Source organism: Vipera berus (genome assembly GCF_964194415.1).
Source record: "Vipera berus genome assembly, chromosome: 2".
NCBI classification, from domain to species: Eukaryota; Metazoa; Chordata; class Lepidosauria; order Squamata; family Viperidae; genus Vipera; species Vipera berus.
Genome location: NC_138203.1, coordinates 129,990,571 through 130,013,945, shown reverse-complemented (window position 1 = coordinate 130,013,945; position 23,375 = coordinate 129,990,571). Strand labels below are relative to the sequence as shown.

Genomic DNA, 23,375 nt, shown 5'->3' with positions numbered 1-23,375 from the left:
ACAAATAATAAAATAAATAAATTTTTGTAGTAAGGGTCTGAACAGTTTGGCAGATCTCTTTCATGTGTGTTTGTGTGGGATGCTGGTAGTGGCAAAAGCCAGCTTTGCAGCAGCAAAAAGAACCTCAGGGCAAGACTGATATGCTTCCTCCAAAACCCCATTTATTTCCCTCACAGCTGCTTGGCCGAGCTGCTCTTTCTGATGGAAAGACTCCGCAACCTGCTTAAAAAATACCAAAATGTCATCCAACGGTACCACGTACAGTATTTGTCACGCTTTGATGCCCAGGTGCTTGGTAACGTCATACAGGTATGGAAACAGCACAGGAAGTGAGGCCAGTGGCATGGTGTATGGGGGAACAGGACCCGTTGAATAGCCTCCGTCCTAAAAAGATAGAAAAGATTGGGTGGAAAAAAGTGAGAATGTGAAAGAATTTTAAGTATTAAAATCACTGACTGAGTGACTTGGGGCCAGTCACTCTCTTTCAGCCCAGTCCACCTCATAAATTGTTGTGGGGAAAATAGGAGAGGGAATGAGTATCAGATATGTTTGCTGCCTTGAGTTGCTTATAAAAATAATAACGGTGGTATATAAACAAAAGCTAAGGCATGAGGTTAGAAACCAGAAGATGATGGCTCATCTTGGACACAAAGCCAATTGGCTGACTTTGGGCCAGTCTCTTTCTTTCAGCCCTAGGAAAGAGGCAATGGCAAATCGCTTCTGAGAAACCTTGCCAAGAAAACCGCGGGGATTTGCCCAGGCAGTTTATGAGAATCAAATACGACTGAACGGAAGAAAGAAAAAAGTATCTGGATGCTGGCAAAAATCTTTATCTGCTGTCAGAGTAGGTGAATTAGATGAAAGCAGTCTTATTTTTTCAACAGAAGGGAAGCTGCTTCACAAGTCACAAATTAGAAACGGGAGTCAGTAGAGCCCTTTAAAATGATTTCCTTGCCTTGAAGCGTCTGTTACTTATATTGATGGTTGCTTCTCTTTCTGAAGATACTTCAGGCGAGATACAGCATTAAATCCGGACAGCACAATTCCTTTAAATAATTGCATGCTATAAAGTTCAGTGTAAACAAACCACCAAATAACAAATTGTTGTCTTCACTCTAAGCCCTTTTGTCTCATGCAGGACCTGACTGTGTGCCCTGAAGAGGAATCTGTGATTATGTCAGCTTTTGTCAACACACTCACATCCCTGACTGTCAAACAGGGTAATTATGCTGTCAGCTAGAGGTTTCTGTGTCTCTTTTCCCTGCCCTCAGGCAGAAGGTTCATACTTCAAGAGGTCCATATAAACCTCCCTCTATAAGAGTAATTCAAACACGGTGCCAGAAAAAACGTTTGGGATTTTATAAGAGGCACATACTACTACGGAAGCTGTGTGTTTGCTTTGTGTTGCACATTGCCTCACCAGATCGGGGAACTAATGGCCCTTTTATGACCTGTGGACTTCAACTCCCAGAATTCTTGAGCCAGCATTCTGGAAGAATTCTGTGAGTTGATGTCTACAAGTCATAAAGCAGCCATAGTTCCTCACCTCTGCCTTAGACACTGAAAGAAACTTTGTTCAGATTTTCTGCAGGTTTTTTTTTTAATCTGACTATACTTTCTTACATGTGTTCCAAGGGGGACTGATTGGGTGCTGGTAGGACTACACCAGGGGTAGGCAACCTCGGCTCTTTTATGACTCATGGACTTCAACTCCCAGAATTCCTGAGCCAGCCAAGCTGGCTCAGGAATTCTGGGAGTTGAAGTCCATGAGTCATAAAAGAGCCGAGGTTGCCTACCCCTGGACTACACCAAACTACAGATATACTACCTCCAGGTGCGAAATCCTTATGTAGTCTGTAAGCTGTTGTGGAGAGAGCTCTGCACAGCAAGTAGTTCTTTCAGTAGCAAAGCCTGACTGTATTTGACCTTGACTCCCCCCCCCATTCTTAAACAAAAGAAGAAAATCCCTGAGGCTCTTTCAGTAATTGTTGCCTTTTTTAATGCTTGTGTTTTGCAGTTGACGTCAAAGAGAAATTCAAATTCAAGGGACTGCGATTAGATTGGTTCAGACTACAGGTAAAAACTCTCCAGTTGGCTTTTCTTCCCCTTTCTCCCGTAATGGCTCCTAGGATGTTTGGAATGTTTTATGCCCTGTTAGGATTTTGCATTGCCTGCAATTCCATCTGTTCATTTGGGAGTGGTTAACAGAGAACTGGGGTGCTGCACATTGCGCTCATCACATAATGAGAATTCTGCAGGCAGAGAAGGAGAACCAACTGGGTAGTCCCTCTTTTATTTATCTTTTCCCACAAAAGGTAACTTTTCCTAGAATCTGAGTAGGGGAGAAGCAGGGGAAGAAGTTGCTGCCAAGGAAAGGGAGATGATGGACAACAAGAAGAAGGGGAAAGGGTCTCCTCCTTCCCATTGTTCAAATCCTTAACTCTTGCTATCTCCACTGGCGGGCAGAGAGGAGGGACTTAACAGAAGTTTGAATACAGGACACTTTGACCTGGTAAACTGCAAGCATTCAGTTGCAGTTTACACTAAAGGAGCTTTAAAAACACGTCGTTCGTATTGATGCTGGCTTGAGAAAGCATTTGTGGAGGAAATACAAAGTTACTGGCCTATCCGCTCCTGGAGGTTACAAACTGATGCAGTAGTTAGTTGCATCGTTTCCAGTTGTTTGCCGAGAATTTGGATATCACAGTGGAGAAAAGGCCTTTCGCTCACACTACCAGCATTTCCATTGGTAAACACAGGTGGTCCTCGACTTACAAGAGTTCATTTAGTGACTGTTCAAAGTAACAACGGCACTGAGGAAAGTGTCCCAGGGTCGTGCGATCAGCTTTTGTGACCACCTGACGAGCAAAATCAATGGGAAGTCCAGGTTCAATTAACAACTGTGCTACTAACTGAACAAACGCAACAATTCCCTTAGCAACTTGTGGCAAGAAAAGTCGTAAAGTGGGGCAAGCTCGCTTAACAAATGTCTCACTTAGCAACATAAATTTTGGGGTCAGTTGCGATTGTAACTGGAGGACTACCTGTACTTCTTTGCTTAATACACTGGCCAAAGAGTATGTTGTGATTCAGGGCCAGCCTGTGGGTCCGGCAGCCGGCTCGGATGTCTCGGATGACTCAGACGAGGGGGAGGAGGAGGGTGTTGAAGACGAACTTGCTGATGATGGCTTGGAGGCTTCGCAGAGCCCCCAGCCAGGGCCCTCTTCTCAGCTGCGCGAGCCCGACAGTGCGGATGATGATGACCCACAGCTGGCCCTGTTCAAGGATGCCCGACGCAGGAGGCAGTCAAGCAGGAACAAGCAGAGAAAGGCTGTGGGACTCCTCGGAAGGAGGCACAGGGAGGCCACGCCCTGAACTCTAATAAAGGGAGTGTTTGGGGAAGGGCTGGTTGCTGAAAGCAACCGCTCCGTTTGAGGATCAAAGTTCCGGTATTTTGTTTCTTGTTCTGTTGTTTTGCTTGTGAATTAAACTTGGCAGACGCCTTCCAGCCTCAGTTGTTTTCCAGTCTCTACCGTTTGTACAGGGGTTGCCTTTCTGCAAGGCCGGTAGTAGGCTGGTACAGAACAGAGTAACCTTAGGCACCAAGGCATTGGGTATGCCTTAAAGCCACCCATAGCATTCTTCCAAATTAAATGAAATAAAAAATAAGAAAGAATGCCAAATGTTGAAAGATTTCAGCATTCTTGTGAGAGATTTCTAGACGAAGAGCGAGAATTGGCAGTCTCATAATTTTTTAGGCATTTTAAAAGATGGGGAGAGAGTAGCCTGCAACTTGAAAAGATTGGAAGCCCTGGCCTAGCTTAAGGCATCAACCTGTTCTCCATTGGTTGACTATTCTGTTCATTGATAAATTTTATGCATATGAGTGAGCTATTCTAGACTAATTTTCCTCAATTACCAATATGTTGTTTTATCGCTATCATCATCATCATAAGTCTTTTTTTTTTCTTTTTCTTTTTTACTCCAATATTGGCCGTCCAAACTTACAATTTGCAAAGTGGTGGCTATATAAATCAATATAATACATAAAGGGATTTTAAAAATGGGTTATCTGATACCTGAAAAGATTGGAAGATCCTGACAAGCCTAAGGACAAGAATTGTTTTGATTTTTCAATCCTGTGCTTGCTGCCCAGATTCATAATTTGTGAGGTGGGCTGCTATATATATTGAGATAATAAATAAAATGGGGCTTTTCTAGCATCTGTTCTTCTCTCAAAATGTTACATTACGCTGCAAAGCTATATCCCATAATCATATGATCAGATAATGGGCATATGCATGTAAGTTGCCCCTACCGTTCTACAATTTATAGCAGTCGTGCCCTATTCTGACAATTTAAGGTGATATGTCCATAGTAACGGGTACTTTTTCCATCAGGCATACACTAGTGTCACTAAGGCCCCATTGCAACTGCGGGAGAATCATGATCTTGCCAAGGTGATGAACCTCATTGTCTTTCATACTAAGATGCTAGACTCTGTGGAAGAGCTCATAGTGGAGACATCCGACCTCTCCTTCTTTGGGTATGTATGGATAGCAGGAGACAGTTCTGACTGCCCAACAGATTTGGGACATGCAGATTGCAATAGAATAGAATAGAATAGAATAGAATAGAATAGAATAGAATAGAATAGAATAGAATAGAATAGAATAGAATAGAATAGAATAGAATAGAATAATAGAATAGAATAGAATAGAGAATTGAAAATAGAAAATATAAAATAGAAAATAGTCTAGAAAGAATAGAATATAGACTAGAAAGAATAGAATAAAATATAGAATAAAATAGAACATAAAATAGAAAATAGAATAGAATAGAAAATAGAATAGAATATTGGAATGGAATAAAATATTGGAATGGAATGGAATGGAATGGAATGGAATGGAATGGAATAGGCAGAGTTGGAGATCTTCTAGTCCAACCCCCTGCTCAGGCAGGAAATGCTATACCATTTCAGACAGATGGTTGTCCAATCTCTTTTTAAAAATGTCCACTTTTTGAAAAGGAAGGCTAGGGCAGAATTTCCAGAGAGGCAGAATCTTTAACAAGCAAGTGATAGAAATGAGGTGCCAATTCACAGCAACATTCTGACGGCAGTGCACATTCTCACCCACCCATTGATTCAAGGTGATGAGCAGGCCATATCTTATTGCCTATGTACGTGTGTGTACCTTCGAGTCCGCCTTGACTCTTGGCTACTGCCTGGACTGGTCCTTGTAGTTTTCATGTCAATGTTTGGAAAATGGTTTGTCCTTATCTCCTTCCTAGAATTGAATGAGAGGAACTGGCCCAAGGTCATCCAGCTGGCTTTGTGCCTGAGGTGGAATTAGAACTCACAGTCACCTGGTTTCTAGCCTGATGCTTTAACCACTGCACCAAACTGGCTCTCTTACTAAAAGGTCCTTAAAACTGATCATATGGAGAGAATTACTTGGGAAGCTTAAAGAACAAGGGTTTACCTTCTTGCTGGACAACCCTTGAATTTGGTTCAGTTTTGTAACCAGAGGAATCATTAGCAGCAAAGCCACTAACGAGAGGGCTCTGCTGTTGTGCTTTAATTAATCTCTTGTAAGACTTCTATGGTCTATGTAAGCGGATATAATTAACCTTAACAGGTCTTTCCAGATAGTTTTGAACTCGTAGAAAACACCTTTATCATATAGAAATACCTTTATTGCACGTAAAGTCGAATACAGCGGGTGGATGCATTCAGATGACATTTGTACAGCATTTCCAAGATATTCCCAAGATATTTCTCCAGGAGTGATCTCCATAACTGATTCATTTTTAAACCTTTGACATTCCTCAGTTCTTTTCACAGTTTAGCTAGGGATAGTGTTGCACATATTGCTTTGGGTTCTGTTTGTAACTTGATATACGTTTGTTTTTTATGCCAAACTACAGGGATGCTTTGCAGGAGAGAAGGAGATAAACATTTCTTAAATCAAAAGTCAGGGAAGTACCATCTGTTGCTAATGGCCTTGATGGGCGTTTTATTCGAATTACTCTTTTTTAAAAAATAAAATCCGTTAAATAAAGAAAGAGTGCTTCTGCAGGCGATATCATTGGGACCATTATCCTTTTTGGAAATTGTACACAGCATTCATCATACTGCTCATTAGAAGAATGAATGGAAAGGAAACACGTGCCTTGAGGTTGTTTGCTTCCACTTGTTTGGGCTTCTTAAGTTTCCATCTCTTTTGACAGTTTCTACATGCGCCATTTGGAGAAGTTGTTTGCCTCCACCTTAGAGGAATCATCCATGTTGCGTTATGTCATTGCCTTCCCACTTCTGTGTGCTGATTTCAGTAATACGATCCATCCAATGTGCCCCGAGGAGGTGAGTACATTTTTGACACTCATGGGAGAAAGGAAGAAAAACAGCTGGATGGAGAGGTTCTTACCAGCCTACATAAGCTTGCTTTTTCTGCCCTTTACTATAATTTCTACAGGCCTATCTGGTTTTAAAAAAACAACGTGCTGTCCCATTGTGTTTCAAATTCCATAACTAGAAAAAAGTCTTTGATCCTGTCTACATTGCACAAACTAGAAAATTCCAGATATTTTATCTGAACTGCATATGTGGTTTAAGAAACTAAGCAAATGGTGGTCTTTTGAAGGGTCTTTAATATGGAGAAGTAAGATGGCTGTGATGGGACTTTAACTGTGGTTTTAACTGATTGTTGTTATATTTTATGACTGTCAGCATTAAATTATTATGAATAGATAGGAAGGATTAGCTAAAACACATAATTTTTAACTTTTGGAAATGAGCACATAATTTAAGATACAAACCTTGTCACATGCTCACTAGGAATCAAGCCCTATTGAGGATAATGAAATTTATTTTTTTAATGAACAAATGCTATATTCACTTGCCCAAGGAGTTGATCACAGTCATAATACACAAGCCATGTAGTGAACTCAGGTGATTTTTGCTTCCTATTCCAGTATCCCCATTTGCGTACCTGTGCCTTGGCCATATGCAACAACTTCCTGGAAGAGATTGCAAAGCAGACTTCAACCTGCATCCTTGATGCTTGTGCTGAACACTGTAATCTGAGTGAGCAAGTGAGTAACCCAACTCCATATGGGACCCTGAGGACCAGACACCAGAGGTAAACCAAGTACAAGGAATCCAAGAAGGCGTAATAATCTGCAGGGTGAAAAAAAAGATTGATCTGAGATAGATGGAATGTTGGAATAATACTATAGATTATATGCGTTCTGCTCCACTGAAAGTAAGATTAAAGCATATGTTTTTTGTAAGACACTAGAGCCCATGTGCACTTTTCTGGTCACTTTCTGGTAGAACTGGAGAATACAAATTATGGATGGGCTGGATAGGCAAATGACTGGGGCTATGATAGGCATAAAATTGGTATAAAATTAAAAAAAGGCAGCTTGGGGATACACTGATTCCAATGAAGGAGAATAGTTGTAGCTCAGGGTTGAAATGAGGGCTCCTTGGTGCTCTCTGAGCTTGCTTGTTTTCTTGCAGACAAACTAGGTAACATCATCAGTACTAGTAGTCATCAGTACTAGATATTATCTAGTTTGGGTAATAAAATAATAATAAAATAATAATAAAAGCGGTACAGATTTGGATGGGAAAGAACAGGCTCCGGCTCAACCCGGGCAAAACTGAGTGGCTTTACGTACCGACATCTCGTTTAGTCCAAGAGGTTCCATCTTTGATTATAGGAGGAGAGATGCTACCTCCCATTGATAGAGCACGCAACCTGGGCGTCCTCCTGGATTCACGACTCAGTTTTGAAGATCATATTGGAGTTGTGGCTAGGGGGGCATTTGCCCAGATTCGCCTGGTACACCAGTTGCGCCCCTTTCTAGACCGAGATGCCCTACGTACAGTCACCCACGCACTCGTTACCTCCCGTATAGACTACTGTAATGCCCTCTACATGGGGCTGCCCTTGAAGACCACCCGGAGGCTTCAACTGGTGCAGAGTGCAGCTGCACGGGTAGTGATGGGAGCATCCCGATACTCCCATATTACACCCCTCCTGCGTGAGCTGCATTGGCTACCGGTTGCCCTCCGGGTGAGATTTAAGGTGCTGGTTCTTACCTTTAAAGCCCTACATGGCTTAGGCCCGGGATACTTGCAGGACCATCTGCTGCCGGGAACGAATTCCCATCGCCCAGTACGCTCACACAGAGAAGGCCTCCTCAGGGTACCGTCGGCTAGACAATGTCGGCTTGCGACCCCCAGGGGCAGGGCCTTCTCTGTGGGAGCGCCAGCCCTGTGGAACCAGCTCCCCCCTGAGCTTCGGATGGCCCAAGATCTCCAGTCCTTTCGCCGCGGCCTCAAAACACTCCTTTTCCACCTGGCTGACCTGGACTGACAGGGATTTTAATTATATTTACAATTCTAACTCTATTCTTTAATTTATTTTAATTTATTTCAAATTTTTATTTTTAATTTACTGTACAGAGACCTTTACGTTTTGTTGTTGTTAGCCGCCCTGAGTCCCTTGGGAGATAGGGCGGGATATAAATCCCATTAATAAATAAATAAAATAAATAAAATGTCTGCAAGCAAACAACCAAGCTTAGAGAACACCAAAGACCCCCTCACACATTTGACCGACAAAAGCACTTGGGTTCTCCAGTTGCCCCAACTATAAGCCGTAGGCGTCAGCCTGGATTTACCTGAAGATCGTTTCACCATGTTGCTGGTTACACCAAAGCATTTCTGGGGGGAGGGTCGACGGGTTGAAGCAAATGATCAATATGGAAACTTCATATAAACTGACTGATAGCCACGGTAGCCTTGATTTTGTTAATTGGTTTTCCATGCTGGTGGGAGAAAAGCTTCTTCTTGAAGGTGATTTCCCAGATACAGACCCAGCCCATCATTCCATGCCTTAACCTTTTACATTTGTGTCTTTATCTCCCAGCTCTTACCCAAGCACTCTGCACCCACCATCAGCAAGGCCCGAACCAAGAGGGCTCAGAAAAAAATCTCCAAAAAGGGAGAGCCCGAAAGGGATAAACCTGGAGCAGAGAGCATCCGGAAGGACCGCAGTCTGGTCACAAAGTAAGATTATAACAGTCAAATTGTTTACATTTCTTAAACTGATTTACCTTTTAGATAACTTTGAACCTGATGGTTCTGTTATAAGAGAGCACATAGCTACGTATCTTAAAGTGTTAATTTAATGCTGAATATATCCTAATATATAGGTAAAGGTAAAGGTTCCCCCGCACATGGGTGCTAGTCGTTTCCAACTCTAGGGGCCGGTGCTCATCTCCGTTTCAAAGCCGAAGAGCCAGCGCTTGTCCGAGGACGTCTCCGTGGTCATGTGGCCGGCATGACTAGACGCCAAAGGCGCACGGAACGCTGTTACCTTCCCACCGCAGTGGTCCCTATTTTTCTACTTGCATTTTTACGTGCTTTCGAACTGCTAGGTTGGCAGAAGCTGGGACGAGTAACAGGCGCTCACTCTGTTACACGGCACTCGGGATTCAACCCGCCAAACTGCCGACCTTCTGATTGACAAGCTCAGCGTCCTAACCCACTGAGCCACCGCGTCCCTTTATCCTAATATATAACCCTGAATTAATATTATCATAATGATACAGTTAATATAATCCTGAATATAATCCTAATATATCCTGAAACATCTTTCATCATGATGGCATTTTGAAAGATGACCTAGTCCAGGGCTCCCCAACCTCTGGTCCATGGACTGGTACCAGGCCATGGCATGCCAGCAACCAGTCCACAGAAACAAGCAAAGCCCCATCGGCGGGATGCAGGCAGCACACAAAACCACACACTCTCCTGTCCGTGGGAAAAACCTCTCTTCACATGACCGGTCTCTGGTGCCCAAAAGGTTGGGGACCTCTGATCTAGTGTTTTCAAGATTACACATGCTATTCAGCACTAAGTTTGTTCTGTATTTTGTTTGTAACTGTATATAATCAGAACCCAAACAGCTATGATGAAGGAGATACACTTCTTCAGGGGAAGAGAGGGGGCTGTATATTTTTATGCCTTGAAGGGTGGGATAGGAGACATTTTGTAATGTGTAGGAGAGGTTGGATATGGCTTTCCTAATGGAATGGAACTAAAATCGGGGGCTGCAAATAGTCTTGAATCAATAGCAATAGCACTTATAGCGATGAGACTTATCTACCGCTTCACATTGCTTTACAGCCCTCTCTAAGCAGTTCACAAAGTCAGCCTATTCTCCCCAACAATCTGACTCCTTATTTTACCAATCTCGGCAAGATGGAAGGTTGAGTCAACCTTGAGCCGGTGAGACTTGAACTGCTGAACTGCTGGCAGCCGGGAGTCAGCAGAAGTAGCTGAAGTAGTTAGTACTGCATTCTAACCACTGCGCCACCAGGAATCAAGCTCTGAGGACTCGAGAGCACAAGGAACACAAAAAGCAATACAGATGGAAAGGAGTGTAGAGATAGCAATATCCAAACATAAAAGATATTTCCTATTTACAAGGACTTCTAATACTGTAAGGTGATCAGTATTCCAGTTATTTATCAAGCCAGAAGGCTAAAGGAGTTAATGGAATATCTAAAGAAACAAGGCAAGCAACAGAAGAAGTGTTAGTCTAGGTTGTAACCAAGTTACACCAGCAAATCTTGAAAAATGATGCAATGCCCATCAGATTGGAAGAGATCAATCTATATTCAACCCCCATCCCCACCCCCAACTTCCCTAAAAAGGAAAAAAAAAGAGACTTTACAGAGTGTGCAGACTACCGTACTTTGTTTTTAATTTCACACGCAAGCAAAAATAATGCTTAGGATCTTCCCTGAGGAGATTAGAGCTCAACATGCCAGATGTTCAAGCTGGCTTTAGAAAAGGCTGAGGAACAAGGAACATTATTGCCAAAACATGCTGGATAATTGAGAAAGCCAAAGAATATATATTAAAAATACCAGCATCTGCTTCGTTGAGTATCAAAAGCTTTTGATTGTGTTGATAGTGTCAAGCTGTGCAATGTACTTAGAACAATGGGAATCTCACACTTTTCATGTGAAACCTATGTAAAGATCTGGAAGTCATAGTACAGACAACACATGGCAAAACAGATTGGTTCTACCTTGGCAAAACTGAGAGGCAAGGCTGTATGCTCTTAAATATGCACTGAACAGTTATTAAAGGAAGCTGGATTGGAAAAAGATTAATGTGTTTTAAAATTGGAGGAAGATCAATAACCCACACTTTGCTGACGACACTAGCCTGATAGCTGAAAACTCAAAAGGCACTGCAAGTTCAAGTAATAAAAAATAATAGAAAGTAATAAAAATCTAGATGCACAGTGAAAAAAATGGGCTAGAAATTAAAGGTAAAGAAGACCAAAGGAATGACACCAGTAGGACACCAGCCATAGAACTGACAATGAAGACATTGAAGTGGTAGATAGTTTCAGCCTTTTAGGATCAACCTGTCCGGACCCACCCCAATCCACATCTTAGGAAAATAAAGAACTCTTGGAGCCAGGGCTTGTCCAAAAGGAGGTTTTACTAGGATGTGATCGGTTGTGGAAATACAAGACAGGATCTGGCATTGTGTTACAACTTGATACTTTATAAAGAGTTCCCGGTTCAACCCCCTCCCCTCAAAACCCATTTGGTCAGACCCACATCAATCAAACTTCGGTGTCAACCCTTTCGTGGGAAAGAGGGAACTTCCCGTGTCTTTATGATTATTGCCTCCTTCCTTTTCAGATTCAAATGGAGATACAAACCAGATCCCCCCTCCCTTCCCTTCCTTTGTTGTCCTAAGATCAAAAGGGTTTTCCCTGGTCTTTGAATGCAGCCTCCGGCCAGGCTGAATAAACGTCCCTCCCTCGGAGAAATGGCAGAATCCAGGGAAAGCGCAGTATTTTAAACATACATTTATGAATGTGATATAAATGGATTCTGACACAACCATCCTAAGGGAACAAGCAGTCAAGAAATACGTCACAGACCAGAACTTGGTAGAGGAGCCATGAAGATCTTGGAAAAGAGATTCAGGTGTGAGAGGTCCATACCTAGAAAGATCAGAATAATGCAGCTATGTAGCTCTCTGTGGCAATCTATAGGTGTGAAAGCTGGACTGTAAAGAAGCAGGATGGAAAGAATACTAGGCACTTTGGAACTTTGGTGCTGGGGTAGACTCCTGAGAGTAGCATGGACAGCCAAGAAAACCAAAGTTGAACAAGAGTTCAAATGATCCTAGGGTTGTTTTTTTTTTTAAATTCCATTTATATCCCGCCCTTCTCCGAAAACTCAGGGCGGCTTACAAGCTTAGCAGTAGCCTTCATTCTATGTATATGCCTGCTTATTAGGGCTTTCACCCCCCCCCCAAGCGGCATTATTACAAAGTCAGCTTAATTGCCCCCAACAATCTGGGTCCTCATTTTACCTACCTCAGAAGGATGGAAGGCTGAGTCAACCTTGAGCCTGGTGGGACTCGAACCTGCACTAATTGCAGGCAACTGGTGTTACTTAAGGAGGCATTAGCCCACTGCTCCACCAAGGCTCAGTGGAAACAACTCCTTCACTGAAGGCAGTTTAGCTGGACAATTTTCTAGTTTAAATATCTGCAGTAAAAATCTCACTCTGGCACTTTACTGATATTGGTCTGTGTACTGTAACAGATGGGGGCACGACGGATCAGTGGTTAAAAACGCTGTGCTTGTCAGCTAAAAAGCTGACAGCCCAGGTTCGAGACTCAAGCGCCATGCCACAGGGTGAACTCCCGTTACTTGCCCCAGCTCCTGCCCACCTAGCAGTTCGAAAGCATGCAAATGCAAGTAGATTAATAGGTACCACTTCAGGGGGAAGATAACAGCATTCCATGTGCCTTTAGCATACAGCCAAGCTGGCCACGTGACCACAGAAAATGTCTTTGGACAACGCTGGCTCCCTCAGCCAAGACAGGGAGATAAGCACCACACCCTTGACTGGACAGAGAAACCTTTACTTTTTTTTTACTGTTAACAGGTATCTATTCACTTTCAAATTATTCCTCAGAGAAATTGCTTATTACCAATCAATCAATACAGGGGAAAGGAAACTTTTCTTCTTAAAATGTAAAAGTAACAAAATTAGCAGAGGGGAAAAATAAATAGAAGAATTGCTTGTGTGCCGCTTTTTGACAACTCCTTAAAACAACGGGACCTTTTTCGCAGATTGCATAGCTGTCCTCTATAGCTGCAGGTAGCACAATCCCAACACAAGACACATCTTACAGTTTATGAATTGCTGATGTGCTACAGGTGTGCCTGCAGGAGTTCTGAAGCACTTCCCCCCCCACTTTTGGAACCTGAAACTGCGCACAGCTATTCTGTTGATGTCTGCCAGCTACCCAGAACCTTCAGGATAGATTTAACAGTATATGATCAAAAATACATAAAATATCTGGTGGAAGCATCTAGGAGCGGGCTTAGTGGAAGAAGAAATAAGCTTTCTCTAGATACCTTACTAATATTCCCAAAGTGTATTGGACTCGGAGAGATAAAGAGGAATCTTGTAGAGTTGGTTTAACCCAAGCTTTCCCCAGATCTTCACTCTCTTTTCTCTGCCCTCCCCTGCTTCTTACAAAGAATATTTTGGGAAACGCCTTCTACGTTATAAAAACTCTGATCTGATCTATTATCTTTTTCTTTTTTTCTTTTTCCAGTCTAGACAAGTTGCATCTGACCCTGTCTGAGCTGTGCTGGAGCATAAACCAAGTAGACAGCATTGTTGTCTTTGAGCATATAGTAACTCCCGTGGAGTATCTCAGTAGCCAGCTGGAGATACGACTCAGCAGGTACAGGAAGTAATGGGAGACTGTGGTTGTTCTAGAAGTGAGCCACCAATGGTGCATGCCTTTTGCACATTTCTTTGAAGATTGGAAAAGTGTGTGTGTGTGTGTACAGGTGATAGCGTGGGTCCCATTTGTGAATTTCTCCCAGTTTAGTGAACTGAGCATGATCTGCCTCCCTTCAGCCTTATTAACTCTCCCATGCATTTAATTCTCGGCATGCCTATGAATTGGAATAGCTGGATTTGTTAGGATGCCCAGATCTGGATTGCAAAAAATCCAGGCATCTGCTAGATGGCTGCATTAAGATTTCTACACCAACATTGGTTTGCATGTCGTGTTAAGCCCTGATCTGGTGTGTTTGTTTCTCAAGCCTTTTAAAGACTCTTGAGCAACCTAGGGCAAATTTAGCAATGAAATCAAGGTTAATGTTTTACAGTATTTCTTTTGTCTGTCAGCAGTCAAGTCTACTGGTGCATGTAGGGAGACCCAGTACTGAATTCTTCAGGTGATACCTTGAGTACGGTGTGAAATACTTCTTCATGTAATCTTTTAAATACTTGTCCATGGTTTAGATAGGGAACCCACCATACAGTATATGAGTCAGGTGTTCTCATTGCCTGCTAAAAGGTCCTAAACCCAGTCAATTATGGTTTAAATTAATGGTTAAATCAGTGCCTTAGAATGTTGTGTGCTTCTTTAACAAAACTTGCAAAACTTTTTTTTTTAAAACTACCTCTTTAAGAAAGCTTATTTTGGTTCGTGGAACAATGCTAGACCTTTCTCTTTTGGTCTTGCACTGAGAAATTCCTTAATTCTTTTCCAGCAGAGGCTGGCAGCTGGTTTTGACCATCAGCCCAGAGAAATGCTACTGTATGTACTGTCTAATCCAGATGATGTTTCTGCCTGGAACTTCAGACTGGCTTTTGCCTCCTTCTGTAGCTCTTTCAAGAGTAGAGCTGCATCTGCTTTGCCATCTGTTAGATCACTCTATTCTTAACCAGAAATATATTGGGAAACAATTGTTTTGTTTTGACACCAAGCTTTTTATTTAGATAATTGTTCTGAATTGCTTTTGGTTTAGATACTACAAATAACAGTAGATTGTATTTATACTTTTGTTTTGTCTTGCTTTGAGGAGCCCTTCAGTTTGAACCGAAGTGCATTTGTAGACATAACAGACAATGAAATGCCACTTTGAAGCTTATGTGAACCCAATGAATAAAAATAACCTGCAAATGTTTCAGTCCCAGAACTGAGCTTTCTAGATCATGAAAATGCACTAAATATCTGACCTCCTCTTGAAGAGGAGCTAAGCTAACTTGTGCAGGGCAGTCAGTGATGCAAAGGAGAAGAACCACTGTCCCATAAGCCACAGCATTCATACCTTGATGTTGTTCCTACATATGCTTTGTTCAGCCAGATGGTTTAAGTCTCCTTTGGTAGCTAAAATTTAACATTTGCTGTTACCCCACCCCTCTCTCCATAAGCAGTTCTCTAATCTAGTTGCAAATGTACTGTCAGGCCTGGCTTGTATTCCTTGGACAGAAATATCACTTGCCCATTCTCTTTGCTAAAGCATTGGGAGCTATATAACTTAATGCTGTACTGCCGAATAGTGACTTGAGGGTTGAAAGCTGATCTGTGTATGTGCGTTTCTTCGTTGTTTGCCCTTGTTTTCAGGTGTTGCTCGCTTTCTCAATCTTGCCCACAGGTCTTTGGTGCGACTGGCAAAACCAAACCCAAGTTCTCCAGAGTTGGTGCGTCCCACAGAAGTGCTAGCAGGCGTGCAGGCCTATGCTACTTTCCTGGTGTCCCTGATGCATCGCGTAGGAGTAGATACTTTGCGCCTCCTCCGTGGAGTGCTACTGCAGCACACACAGCCCCTGGATGCAAGTGGGGAGCAGACAATCACCACACTCTATACCAACTGGTATGTGGCCATGGCATAATGCTGACCTGCAGGGAGAAAATACTGCTGTATAACTGTAAGAGCCTGGGTATAATTTGTCCCAAGGTCACTAAGATAGCAAGTCTTATTATCTCCTTGAAATTCCAAGAGTCAGCCCTGGAATATCTGAGATACTCATCTAAAAATTCCTCTGAAGAGTCGAGACTACGTTGAGGGTTGCCAGTGCTGAAAATATTGTCCTATTTCCCGGTATGCATGAGCTGTTCCATTAGTACATTCCTGTAGAAAGAGGGAGAAAGGATATCATGGTTGTGAGCCAACGCCTTCTTAGGAAGACTTTCTTGCTAGTAAGAATTCCTGCTTCTGTTATTTCCTCTTTCCACATAGCCGCCCTGCCACAGGTTTAATAAAGTAATACTAAGTTGTTCATAAATGGAATAGATTTCTTGGCTTCTCTTCCCAGGTATCTGGAGTCACTTCTGCGGCAGGCAAGCATGGGATCCATTGTCCTTTCACCTTTAATGCAAGCCTTTGTCAGTGTTCCCAAAGAAGGGGAGCAGATCTTCAGTGCTGAAGAATTTTCGGATGTCCTAGGTAGATGTCAAAATGCCTAGACTGAACCATTCAGAATTGAGTTACAATTGGGTCACCTTATTTGAATTTAATTCCTAGTGTTAGTAGATGAGCTGATAGGCTTGAATTGTATTGCCCATGAGAAGCTGTGAAATTCCCGCCAAGCCTAGCTTGGATAAGGCAAATTTTGAGCATGTGAATTGCAGCTGAGGTTTAAATCTGAAGATGTAGCAAATTGTATGAAGCAGAGAATAACGGGGTAATCTTCAGTAATCCAGGAGGAGGAGGGGGAAGGAGGAGGAGGAGGAGGAGGAGGAGGAGGAAGAAGAAGAAGAAGAAGAAGAAGAAGAAGAAGAAGAAGAAGAAGAAGAAGAAGAAGAAGAAGAAGAAGAAGAAGAAGAAGAAGAAGAAATGGGAAGTTGAAAAAAGCATTCCAAATGAAGGTGATGTCAAGCCACTTCCATATTGTTCATAGGCAAACTACATGGACCAGGAACTGAGCTCAACTTGAGTTTAGTACCAAAGTATTCAGAACCAGGACAGCATCAACACAGGGAACCTTAACACCCAGCCATCCATTTCAAACATACACACTCACAGCAATATACAAAATCCTGGCCTTAAATGTAAGATCTTAAAGACACAATTTAAAACAAGACAGAAAGACATGCTTTGGGCATGAGGTTATCCTAGTTAGAATGTTCAGTATGTCATAAGAGTTTGGATCTTAGAACAATGAAAGTTTCGCAATTGTCTCTCTCTCTAGCCTCAGCAGTGGCAGATAGTAGCAGGGAAATGACTCTTGGCTGTTTTTCAACCAGTTAGAAGACAGGTATAAACTTGGGACATCATACAAAACTGAGATAAAACTCTGCCTACTAAAGTCAAAATGGACAAAGGTCAGCCCGTGGGCCCTCCGTATTCTTCCTGTCCTTTTTCTGAATGTCCCTGAAGCTTTCCAAGACTACGCCACTAATTTCTGGCAGCAAAGTGTTGAAAAAAAGAACAGTATGCTCGATAACAAGGGTAAATATGAATGTATGACAAATCTCCACTAGATTTAAAATAACTGTTTCGGTTAACTCTGTTCACCCCAGAAAAGCAGATGAAAATTCTGGTTGTGGTCTCTCGAGTGAATTGTATTCAACATTAGTGCCCTGTAGTCTTGACTATTGCTATTTTTTGTTTTTTAAAAAGTCTACTAATATGTTAAATGAGAAGGCTGAGATCTCTGCCGCAGTTTCTATACTTAGAAGAGGATAAACTGGCATCTAATAAGCAGGCATATACATAGAATGAAGGCTACTGCTAAGCTTGTAAGCCGCCCTGAGTCTTCGGAGAAGGGCGGGATATAAATGGAATTAAAAATAAAAAAATAAAATAAAAAAATCTGGTGTCTCCTTTTCCCAGATGTCCATGGGAGAAAGAAATCAAAAAAATTGCCCCTGCTGTCGCCGCTTCAGGTGTGCATACTATATTATTGCACTGTAATAAATGCTGATGAATACCTTTTGGTTTCCTTGCAGAAATGAGAGCGTTGGCTGAACTCCTTGGTCCTTATGGAATGAAGTTCCTAAGTGATAACCTCATGTGGCATGTCACCTCACAGATGGTGGAGCTAAAGGTATAAAGCTCCGTTGAGAGGAGAACAGATTAGAATCAGTTATTTCCTTACTTATTCTGGACTCATGAAGCCATAATATAATTTATTTGGTTTGGGCAGAGTCCTTTGTGAGTCCCCTGCCATTCTTCACGCTCTAGTCTAGTATATTAATTGAGCGACTCTGATATCTGGTCAACAGTGGCTTAGCGCAGTGCATGAAACCTGCCTTTCGGATTTGAAGAAAAGGCACCGAGCAGAAGGTCTGGTTCTAGAAAGTCTGCTAAGATTCTTAGGGGGAGATTCGAAGATTGGCATATGGCTGTTTCTCAGAGCAAACTGAGGAGCAGGCTGGTCAAGATAATTTTTGTGCCATCTTCAGAGTCTTCATACAATATCACCAAGTTTCATTCTTTCCAGAAACTTGTGACTGAGAATATGGATATTTTGGTTCAGATCAGATCCAACTTCTGCCATCCAGAGCAGATGGCAACGCTAATGCCCCGCCTATCAGGTAATAGTTCTGTAAAGCTTGTTTTTCTGTCCTCTGCCTCGAGTATTCAGCAGTATTCAGCAGTGAGAATAATAGCGAATTCAGGAAATTTTTTTGTTTTGTTTCTTAAAAGAAAACAGAGAAACCACAACTAAAGAAGTCAAATCTGTTTTCACCATGGGCTTTATTACTGACTTTAAATGCATCGTTTTCTGACCTAATTTTAGAATGGATGGTATTATGTCTCATTTCCCACTATATTTTAGAAATAACAAATTCACTAGGTTTAACTCACCTTTCCTCCAAGAGCTCAGGATAGTGAGCATGACATTTCCACCCCCGCTTTTTCCTCGCAAGAGCTCTGTGGGCAGAATATGAGCTGAGAGACTATGACCATCCTCAAGTCATCTAGGGAGTTTCTGTAGCTGCAATGTGAACTTGAAACTGGATTTTCCCCCTTCTACAGCACAATTTACCAAACTCTTTAGTAAAGCAGACTGGAAGTTGGGTGTGGGTACAGAGCAAATTATGATGGCATAGCTTTGTCATGCATTACAGCAGCTTGGGCGAGCTGCCTGGATATATCCTGAGACTGGCCAATAGATTTGGGTGGGGTGAGGGGATGGAGAGGGAATGGAATGGAAATTCTGTGCAGAGTTTTCCACAAAAGAGGTTTCAGATTCTAAATATATCTGAAATCATTAGAAACTTGCCAGCAGGTGCAGCCTTGTTGAAGTTTCTCCTGTTCTAGACACTGGTTCTAAATATTGCAACTGTATTATGCTCTCACTCTGTTTAGACGAGGTTGGTTTTCATAGAAATAACAACTTCTGTTGATCTTGGATAGTTTGTCCCATTTGGATGCCTTCTAAAGGTATTTGTGGGATGATCATCATTCCCAACCTGGGCGGTAGTGATTATGGATGTCATACTTCAAATACGATCAGCTACCAGCTTGGGATAAGCTAAGCTAAAGGTCTTGTGGCTCCTGGAAAATTGTGTCTATAATCGCAATCTATTCTGTCCAGGCATAGATAACGTTCTAAAAAGGATGACAATTATTGGGGAAATTCTGTGGTTCCGGTCAATGGCACTGGAGGGGCTTCAAGAGGTAAGTGGTGGGACCTTGACAGTTGTGCACACACAGCTTCAAACAATGGTCTGCTCCTTGCTTTGTGTTTTTTGGTGGAGGGAAGGCAATTAAATGGGAGCTTACAAGAAAAAAGGGTAGATTTTATTTGTTGCATCACCTCTTGCATTCTAACATGGACAGGTGTTCAGCAATCATTGCCCTTTCCTGATGGGACCCATTCAGTATCTGAAAGAATTTGTCAACCCTGAGATGGACATAAAGGTAATATTTTCTCTTTCTCTTCTTGTATGAAGCATGTGGCTGGGTGGGTCCATTCCCTGCACTTTCTGAATGTCGTATCGACAACAATACTGACTCTATGAGCACCATTGTCCTCACTTGAATCAGTATGCAGAGAAAATATTTGTGTGTCTGTCTGTGTGTGTGTGTGTGTGTAGAAGAGAATTTACTTTGCAGGTGCCTAGAATGTGTGTACATTATGCTCACGTAGACAATAACCTGAAAGGGAGACTTCATATGGAGTCTGCCGATTAAGTTTAAATGCTAACTTTTATCTTTAAAAATGCCTTTAAAGATGTTACAAAGAATGCCAGTATCTTTAGCATTAATTCAATACATACCTTACAAAAGAGCTAGTGAATCTCTTAGCATAGATTAGGTATGGACAGCATTTGAGGGGTTGGGAGCTGAGCCAACCAGTACCTCAAGTTCCCGCTGTCAGAATTAGATTCCTTCCCTGTGTCAGAATGCCCTTCGGGAGCCGATTTCAATGTTTTAAAATATATCTTAGGGCATCTTAAGGTTAACAGAAAATAGGATAGCCTACTCTTTCTATGATTTCTTGAAATCACTTCCTGTGTATTTTTGAGAGGTTAAAAGCCTGAATTACAGCTCCCAAGCCCTCAAACGCTGTCCACACTTAATCTAAAACAAAAGATTCACCAGCTCTTTTGTAAGATATATTTTGAAGTAATGCTAAAGATACTGGCACAGTTCTGAAAGTGGAGAATTTAGGAACTGTTATTATTTCAGTGTCCCAAATCTATATTCTCTGCGTATTTGCAATCATTGCATCAAAGAGTGGAAAAGATGGAAGAGTGTAGCACACTGGCTCACATTCCTATATTGGCTTTAAGGTCCGTCCTTCTATGTCTCTGTCCACTTTCCTTTTTTCTCTCCGTGCTGCTGGGTTAATGAGGCATCTCTCTCAGTAATACTGTCTGCTATCTTTTAAACGCATTGTGACTTTCTTCAGTCTCCGTTGATGTTATGACTGTGTCGTTGCATTTTTAGCATCTCTGGAGCATCGGTCTGTCTTGGCAGGTGATGTGCTGAGGCATATACTATCTCTCACGCATACACATAGGAGGCACAATTGAGCAAATTGTCTCTGTTATCTATTAGATTATTACATTTATTAGATTTTTATCCTGCCTTTATTACTTTATAAGTAGCTCAAGGCAGCAAATATACACAATACTCTTTCCTCCTCCTCTTTTCCCCCCCACAACTAGAAGTAGTCTTCAACTTACAACAGTTCGTTTAGTTCAAAGTTACAACGGCACTGGGAAAAAGTGACTTCTGACTTTTTTTTCCACACCTACAACTGTTGCAGCATCCCCATGGTCATGTGATCAAAATTCAGATGCTTGGCAACTGACTCATATTTATGACGGTTGCAGTGTCCCGGGGTCATATGATTTCCCCCTTTATGACCTTGTGACAAGCAAATTCAATGGGGGAAGCCAGATTCACTTAACAACCGTGTTACTAACTGCAGTGATTCACTTAATAACTTTGGCAAGGAAGGTCATAAAATGGGGCGAGACTCACTTAACAAATGTCTCACTTAGCAACAGAAATTTTGGGCTTAGTTGTGGTTGTAAGTCAAGGACTACCTGGGAGGTTGGGCTGAGAGAGAGTGACTGGCCCCAAATCACCCAGCTGGCTTTCGTGCCTAAACTGGGACTAGAACTCACAGTCTCCTGGTTTCTAGGCCAGCATCTTCACGACTACACCAGCTCCATTTATTCCGTTTGATTTTGCTTTGAGAATCTTTCTAGGCAGTTGCAGGCTATGAGTAGAACGTAAGGAGACTCTTTTTCTCAATCTGGCATTTTATTCTGATTGACAGTAGCTCTCCAAGATCCTTAGCCATATTTGCTAAATATTGGGGGGGGGGTGAGGTGTTATGGGTTCTTCCACTGAAACTTTAATTTGTAAGCCACCTGGAGGCACCGTGTGTGAGTTGGACAGCCACATATATTTGTTTAATAAATAGATGCATAAATAGATCTGATAGGTTTTAACTGGACATGCCAGGGGTTGACTCTTGGACATTCCCTATGCAGAGCAGATGCACGTGTTGAGCAACGGTCATGAGCATTGTCTTCATACATTACCGACAGTGCTCTCTGAGCCCAATATCTGTACTGTAGAACAGAGGTCCCCAGCCTTGGCAACTTTAAGACTTGTGGACTTCAACTCCCAGAATTCCTCAGCCAGCTAGGCTGGCTGAGGAATTCTGGGAGTTGAAGTCCACAAGTCTTAAAAGTTGCCAAGGTTGGAGACCCCTGCTCTAGAAGGAGCTACATCAAAGCATTATTTATATCTTTTGGTTAATCCCTTAATCCTCATTCCTGATTGAGATGGACTGCATGAACTGCTGTGCTACTAACTGTGCTTTTCCATTACTTGGAGAAGTTCTCCAGCGTCTCTGGAGAGCCCACAGCTTGATCTGTTTTAATGCCATGGAAGCAAATTTAGATCTTAATTTTCCCCTTCCCACGTGTGTGTGTCCTTGGTTTCTTGTTAACACGGCTTGCCACTTCCTCCCTTTCTCCCCCCCCCCCTGTAAATCCAATCAGTTTTTGCAAGTTTGTAAAGCAGTAAGTGAATCAGGTTTTCGGATGAACTGGGACTTTCAGAATTCTCTGGGAAGAGGCCGGGTTCTTAGGCAGTCTTCCCTGAACAGTGATCCCTGAATCGCAGTATTCGGCCAGATCATGGAAACTGATGCAGTTGAGGTGGTGGGCCATTTGTAGCCTCAAGGCTCTCTGGGTTTGGAATACCAGGTAGTTTTAGTCATTGAAAAGAAAAAGAAAACATGATGAGAGAAATGCTAAAGTTAGGAATATAATTTCTGCAAAAAAATGTATTCTGGAAGCTAGTGCTTGCATGAAACAATAACAGACATGTTTTATTTTGGAAATAATAAGGCCTCAGCTTCTTCACTCTGTCTCTAGCTAAGAGCCTCTAGTATGCTATCCTCCAGCATGTAGAAAGAGTGGGTCAGAAAAAGACCAGAAATACAGAGGTGAGAGAAAACAGAGAGAGAGGAAAAAAAGGGATGAAAACCGTGAAAATATCATTCTACACAATAGAAGCTACATAACATAAAGAGTTGGAGTTCTTCTGGTAAATGTCTTCGCATCTATGGCCCCTAACAGGCAATATATTTATAGTTTAAAAAATCTCAAATAGCAATAGCACGTACACTTATATACCGCTTCATTGTGCTTATGTAGCCCTCTCTGAGCAGTTTACAGAGTCAGCCTATTGCCCCCAACAATCTGGTCCTCCTTTTTTTTAATAACAAATTTTATTGATTTTCCACTTTTACGTTTAAGTGTTTGGAAAGCAGTGTGGTGATTGGGTAGTCAATAGTTCAATAACAAAATCTTTAGTACATATCTCAGGTTACATCATCAAAAATTCCTTCTCTATTTTCCTTAACATTTGCTATATCATATTTAAGCTAGTAAATTTCTAATTATAACACGCTCAGTTAAAACATTTATCAATATATTTTTGGTTATACATATCCATGTCCTGTTTTTAAGTTTTACCTAATTTTCAATTTTTCATTACAGTATTCCAATTTAACCTTTAGTA

The 23,375-nt window shown here is 41.9% G+C and overlaps 1 protein-coding gene across 3 annotated transcripts in view; it reads left to right on the top strand.

Moving 5' to 3' along the window:
* Positions 1-23,375, top strand: part of NCKAP1L (NCK associated protein 1 like) — a 92,672-nt gene that overhangs the window by 33,715 nt on the left and 35,582 nt on the right. For 2 of the 3 annotated variants that reach the window (XR_014025061.1, XM_081317229.1), the window contains exons 13-26: positions 177-309; positions 1,139-1,220; positions 2,018-2,076; positions 4,401-4,546; positions 6,232-6,364; positions 6,976-7,095; positions 8,943-9,082; positions 13,685-13,816; positions 15,525-15,743; positions 16,186-16,316; positions 17,822-17,919; positions 18,316-18,409; positions 19,417-19,499; positions 19,662-19,742. Coding sequence is in view for 1 of the 3 variants with exons in the window: in XM_081317229.1 (XP_081173355.1) it covers positions 177-309; positions 1,139-1,220; positions 2,018-2,076; positions 4,401-4,546; positions 6,232-6,364; positions 6,976-7,095; positions 8,943-9,082; positions 13,685-13,816; positions 15,525-15,743; positions 16,186-16,316; positions 17,822-17,919; positions 18,316-18,409; positions 19,417-19,499; positions 19,662-19,742 (1,651 nt within the window). In the remaining 2 variants the exon portion in view is untranslated. The remainder of the gene's footprint in view (positions 1-176; positions 310-1,138; positions 1,221-2,017; positions 2,077-4,400; positions 4,547-6,231; positions 6,365-6,975; positions 7,096-8,942; positions 9,083-13,684; positions 13,817-15,524; positions 15,744-16,185; positions 16,317-17,821; positions 17,920-18,315; positions 18,410-19,416; positions 19,500-19,661; positions 19,743-23,375) is intronic. The other variant, XR_014025060.1, reaches the window with a different exon arrangement.